The 5499-nt window shown below is 57.3% G+C and overlaps 1 protein-coding gene across 1 annotated transcript; it reads right to left on the reverse strand.

Annotated features, from left to right (window-relative positions):
* Positions 1-229: 229 nt before the first annotated feature.
* LOC120670971 (LRR receptor-like serine/threonine-protein kinase RGI5) lies at positions 230-4651 on the reverse strand. Its single transcript, XM_039951159.1, has 2 exons — positions 1434-4651; positions 230-989 (listed from the first exon to the last, which is right to left on the reverse strand). The coding sequence occupies exons 1-2, from the start codon at positions 4267-4269 to the stop codon at positions 601-603; spliced, it is 3225 nt and encodes a 1074-aa protein (XP_039807093.1). The 5' UTR covers positions 4270-4651; the 3' UTR covers positions 230-600.
* Between the last annotated feature and the right edge of the window lie 848 nt (positions 4652-5499).

Consider the following 5499-nt stretch of genomic DNA (forward strand, 5'->3'; position numbering starts at 1 on the left):
ACGTATGCATGTAGCATTAAATGTAGGTAAATAAAAAAATTAATTACATAGTTTTGATGTACACGACGAGACAAATCTTTTGAGCCTAGTTAGGTCATGGTAGGACAACAATTACCACAAACAAACGAAAAATGCTACAGTATACTACAGTGTCTGATGTGACTTTTCGCATCCCTTTTCCCTCCATCTAAACTCAACCTCAGCCCATTCACTGTGGTGAAATCTGTGATGCAACGAGCCCCTGAACAGCTATTACTTCCGGTGGCAGCATTCTGCACATGGCATAGCCAAAAAAAAATACAGAAAAAAAAACGAACACACAGGTGGTGTATTGAAAAAGCAACTGACAACCCAGAAAATTTCCCATTCCATGTAATCGCAAACCGGGCTGCGAGACCATTTGGAACTGTACATGAATCGCCTAACCAAAGCTAAGCTAGCCCTGAATTTTATCAAAAACCTACTCCATTCCCCCCTGTGTCTCGTCTCCACTTCTTCTACCTGCAAATCTGCATGTGTATCACTGAACCTCGCTACAACGAATGCTAGCTCTTCTTCATCTCCAACGATGTGCAACCATCCAAAAGAGAACCCAGCCGGTCACCCTTGCTGGCTGCCGGGCTTGATCAGGGGCTGCTGCGACGTCTTGGCCCACTCCTCGGGCGGGCTCTTCACCTCCTTGAGCAGCGCCACCACCTCCTTCATCGTCGGCCGCTCTGCGGGGGCCGCGTTCACGCAGAAGATGGCCACGCCCAGCGTCTGCAGCATCTCCTGCAGCAGCTGGTCGGGCATGCCCCGCAGCTTCGGGTCCAGGATGTTCACCGGCGGCTCGTAGCTGCCCATCTTCTTCTTGGCCCACTCCACGATGTGCAGGCTGGTCTCGCCCACCACTGGCTCGATCGCGCTCCGCCCGCTCAGGATCTCCAGCAGCACCACGCCGTAGCTGTACACGTCGCTCTTCTCCGTGATGTTGCTCGTGTACCCGTACTCTGGAACACACATCAGGCAAATGTTAGTAATCAAGCAACTTATTAACATTATCCTGTGATGAAACAATATCGAGTCAGCAGACGAGTTCCAATTGACAAGAATGCTTGTGATGTGAGGAACTGGTGGTATGGCATGTACAACCACGACAAGGACAACTTCATTTCGAGACTACTACTAGTCAAGAGTGATCACTGTTACCAGCTTAAGCTACAAGCAATTGAGTCATGGTCACCGATGCAGAACAAGGCTAACATTGCTAGAAGAAACTAAAGGTCAAAGATTCTTGCTTAGCAGCAGCATTCCCCAAAGAATCACTGAGCTGCGGCATTAATTGGTGTTGCTGATAGCCTGATATTCTACATTATGGTCTCAACGCTGAGGAAGTAAAAACATAGAAATGTAGATTATTAGTAGTACTAAGTAGCTGTAAAAGAAATACTTGCCTGGAGCAATGTATCCGTAGGAACCCGCAATGCGTGACATGGCGTGATGATAATTGGGGGAGTTCATCAGCTTGGCCAGTCCAAAATCAGCCAAGTAGGCCTCATACTTTGAATCGAGCAGTATGTTGTTGCACTTGACGTCCCGGTGGAGGATCGCCGGGACGCAGTCATGGTGCAGGTAGGCCAGTCCCTGCGCCGTCCCCACAGCGATCTTGTACCGGGTGTCCCAGTCCAGGCTCCTGTTCTCCTTCAGGAGCTGCAGCAGGTTGCCATTGGGGATGTAGTTGTAGAGCAGGAGCTTGACGGACCTGTTGGAGCAGTACCCCACCAGCTTCACGATGTTCCGGTGCCTAATGTGGCCCAGAATCTGAATCTCAGCTGCAAAGGCATCGATTGGCTCGTCCTTGCCGGCCTTCCAGAGCTTCTTCACCGCAATGATCTCCCCATTGGGCATTTCAGCTCTGTACACCACACCCGAGCAGCCTTTGCCGATCACGTTCTCATCTCTTAGGCATGCCAAGATGTTGTCAATGCTGAAGTTGAGCTTCTGGAATGGCGTAAACGTCCAGGGGTTAGAGAAATCATCACCCCCAGCACCCGACAAGCTCATTGACTTCTCGCCCGCAAGCTTCCTGTTTCTGTTGATCAGAATCCAAACCACCACAAGCAGCAGCGTGACTGACCCCAGAATGGCGCAGACGAGGATCACTGTCTTGATCGTCTTCAGGACCGACCTGCGAACCATGTCCGACGCGCAGGTGTGGCCGTCATAAGACTCGCAGAGGTTGGCATTGCCAATGTAGGAGTTAGACGACAGTGTCTTGAAAAACGGCGTCACCGGGATCGCGCCGGAGAAGTTGTTGTAGGAGATGTTGAGGGATGTCAGGCTGGTCAGCGTGCCCAGGACAGAAATGCTGCCGTAGAGGCCGTTGCTCGCGAGGTTGAGGGACTGGAGCTGCGTCAAGCCGGACATCTCTTCCGGCAGATCGCCGACAAACCTGTTCGAGCTGAGGTCCAGGCTGATTCCAAGGCTTGACAGCTCGCCGATCTCCGGCGGTATCGGGCCGGAGAAGCTGTTGTTGCTGAGGTCCAGCATGGTCAGCTTCTGCAGGTTACGAATCGACTTGGGCAATGGCCCAGACAGATTGTTGCCGCTCAGGATGAGCTTGTTGAGGTAGCTGAAGTTGCCGAAGCTCGCCGGTATCTCGCCGGTGAGTTTGTTCATGCTCAGGTCGAGCTGCTCCAGGTTCATGAGCGCCCCGAACTGCGGCGGGATGCCACCGGTGAAGCTGTTGTTGTGGACGTCGAGGAGCTCCAGCACCGTGATGTTGGCGAGCTCCGCCGGCAGCGTTCCCGTGAACCTGTTGGAGTACAGGTCCAGGAACACCAGGTTCTGCAGCTTGCCGATCTCCCTGGGTATGTCGCCGACGAGCTGGTTCTCGCCGAGCCGGAGGCGCACCAATGACACGCAGTCGGCGACGCTCGGCGGGAGCGGGCCGGAGAGCTCGTTGCCGAGCAGCAGCAGCTTGCTGAGCTTCTGCAGCGCGAACACCTCGTCGGGGATGCCGCCAGTGAGCCGGTTCTTGGACAGGTCCAGCGCGTACAGCTCGGTGCAGTTGCCCAGCGACGGCGGGATCGTGCCGGTCAGAGCGTTGCCCCAGAGGAACAGCACCTGCAGCGCCTTGAGCTCCCCGAGCTGCGGCGGGATGGCGCCGGAGAAGCCGTTCTTGTCGAGCTGCAGCGCCGTGAGGCTGCTCAGGTTGCTGAGCTCCGGCGGTATGCGCCCCGTGAGCTGGTTGTCTGACAGGTGCAGCTGCTCGAGCGCGCCGAGCCGCCCGAGCTCCCCGGGCACCGAGCCGGTGAGCCGGTTCCCCGACAGGTCGAGCACCACCAATGCGGAGCAGTCGGAGAGCTCCGGCGGGATCTTCCCGGAGAGGGCGTTCCCCCAGAGCAGAAGGCTGGTGAGCTTCTGCAGCCGCCCGAGCTCCGGGGGGATCGGGCCGGTGAGCTTGTTCATGTGGAGGTAGAGGTTGCGCAGCTCGACGCAGCCGCCGAGCGCGGCGGGAATGGAGCCGGACACGCTGGTGTCGTACAACGCCAGCGTCTGCAGGTTGACGAGGTTGCCCAGCTCCTCCGGGATGGGGCCGGACAGCGCGGTGGCGGCGGCGCCGAAGACGGTGAGGTTGGAGAGCGCGCCGAGCGAGGGCGGGATGGGGCCCGACAGCGCCGGGTTGCCGCCGACGCGGAACTGCTGGAGCGCGGCGAGCGCGCCGAGCGACGCCGGGATGGTGCCGTTGAGGAGGTTGTCCTGGACGCAGAGCACCTGGAGCGCGGAGAGGTTGGCGAGCGAGCGCGGGATGCCGCCGGTGAGGTGGTTGGAGTTGAGGAGCAGGAACTGGAGCCCCGACAGCGCGCCGAGCTCGCCGGGGATGTCGCCGGTGAGCGCGTTGGAGGAGAGGTCCAGCACGCGCAGCGCGGAGAGCGACGCGTACGACGGCGGGATGGCCCCCGAGATGTTGCAGGTGGAGAGGTTGAGCAGCTGCAGCGACGAGAGCGCGGCGAGCGGCGGCGGCAGCGCGGACAGGTTGAGGAAGGTGTTGGGCAGCGACAGCGACACCACCCGGCTCTGCGGCGAGCACGTGACGCCCTGCCACGAGCACGGCGTCGCCGCCTTGGGGTCCCACGACGGCCGCACGGGCGACGGCGCCGCGCCCGGCAGCAGCGACAGCAGCGCCCTGCCGTCCGGCGACAGCGCCGCGGCCGGCCCCGGTACCGACAGCGCGGCGGCGACGGCCACCACCACGGAGAAGAGCCGGGCCCGCCGGTGGAGCGCCATTATTGCCTTGCCGGCTCTTATCAGCACCCGCCTCGATCAAGACCCCGCCGCGGGAACCGGGAAAGGCGACGACTTTTTTCCCCCACCCGAGACTCCGGTAGAGCGCGCGGCCCGCGAGGCGAGCTCACGGCATGAGCGGCGCGCGCTCGCTCGGTGGTCGATCGCTTGCGAGCGGGAGGAGAGGCGGCGATCGAGCGAGTCAGGGAGCAGGACGAGGCGGTCGCCGGGGCATGTGCGGGGGTCGGGTCGCGGCGTGGGGAGGGGAGGAGGCGAGAAGCAGTGGCGAGGTGGAGGTCGCCCGCTGGCTGGCTTGCTCGCTTTCAGGCCCAGTTGCTTGTGCCGCACCCAACTAGCATATGGAGGCCGTGGCTCGCTTTCACTGGCTCACTGCTCCGCAGGGAGATGATGGATTGGAGGAGGAGAAGCGGGGAACTAGCTAGTGGTAATTGCTGGCTTGCTTTGCATAAACCCTTGATTTGGGGTGGGTTAAACCCCGGCCGTTTTGGTCTTATCTGCGGTTCTTGGGAGCTGGAGCACTATTTAATGAGGGGTTATGACAGGTCCTCTCGAGGTAGGTCCGGAGCTACTAGCTAGAAGTGTGACTGTTGCTGAGTGAATTTACCTGTCCTGTAATTTGAAGCTTTGGTCACTTGTTGCTTGGGCTTGGCACCATTTGTGTCCCCCTTTTCACCCTAATCTCCTGGCGACTCTTGCACAAGTAGGCAACCTTCTCTTGTGGCCTTTTCGTGAGCCTCTTTCCTTGGCAACCGAAAATTGCAGACACAGTGCTGGAGCTTGATTGTTGCAGCATCTTTTGCGTCCGTTTCACAACGAAATCGCACGGAAATGCATCTCGGTACTGCATCAGCAAAGAAAATACCGGTAGGAGTAGCATTCTATTTTTTTTAACCAGGGATTACGGAGGGAGAAGAGAGCGTGAAGATCACCGGGACAGACACGTGAAAACCGCTCTTGTGAACAGTGAATAGTTGACCGTCAATTACGGTGTAAAACAAAGCCAGTTTATAAAACCAACTTCAGAACCCTGCGCTAGTGACAATGAATAATTTAATAAAATTTTTAATCGCGCGATTAGAGGATGGTCACTGTAACATCACTGTAGCAAATCATCGATTAATTACCATCATTAGATTCGTCGCAAAAAATTACATCCATCTCTGAAAAAAATTTGCAAATTAACTTCATTTACTACTTCATACATAAAAAAAA

The sequence above is a fragment of the Panicum virgatum genome, chromosome 4N, assembly GCF_016808335.1.
Source record: "Panicum virgatum strain AP13 chromosome 4N, P.virgatum_v5, whole genome shotgun sequence".
In the NCBI taxonomy this organism is placed as follows: Eukaryota; Viridiplantae; Streptophyta; class Magnoliopsida; order Poales; family Poaceae; genus Panicum; species Panicum virgatum.

What these genes read in the sequence shown, in the direction of transcription:
- LOC120670971 (XM_039951159.1), bottom strand. Translation starts at nt 4,269, where the DNA reads ATGGCGCTCCACCGGCGGGCCCGGCTCTTCTCCGTGGTGGTGGCCGTC. An exon ending in CTACGGATACATTGCTCCAG is followed by an intron (nt 990 to 1,433) that starts GCAAGTATTTCT and finishes TGTGTGTTCCAG; the next exon opens with AGTACGGGTACACGAGCAAC.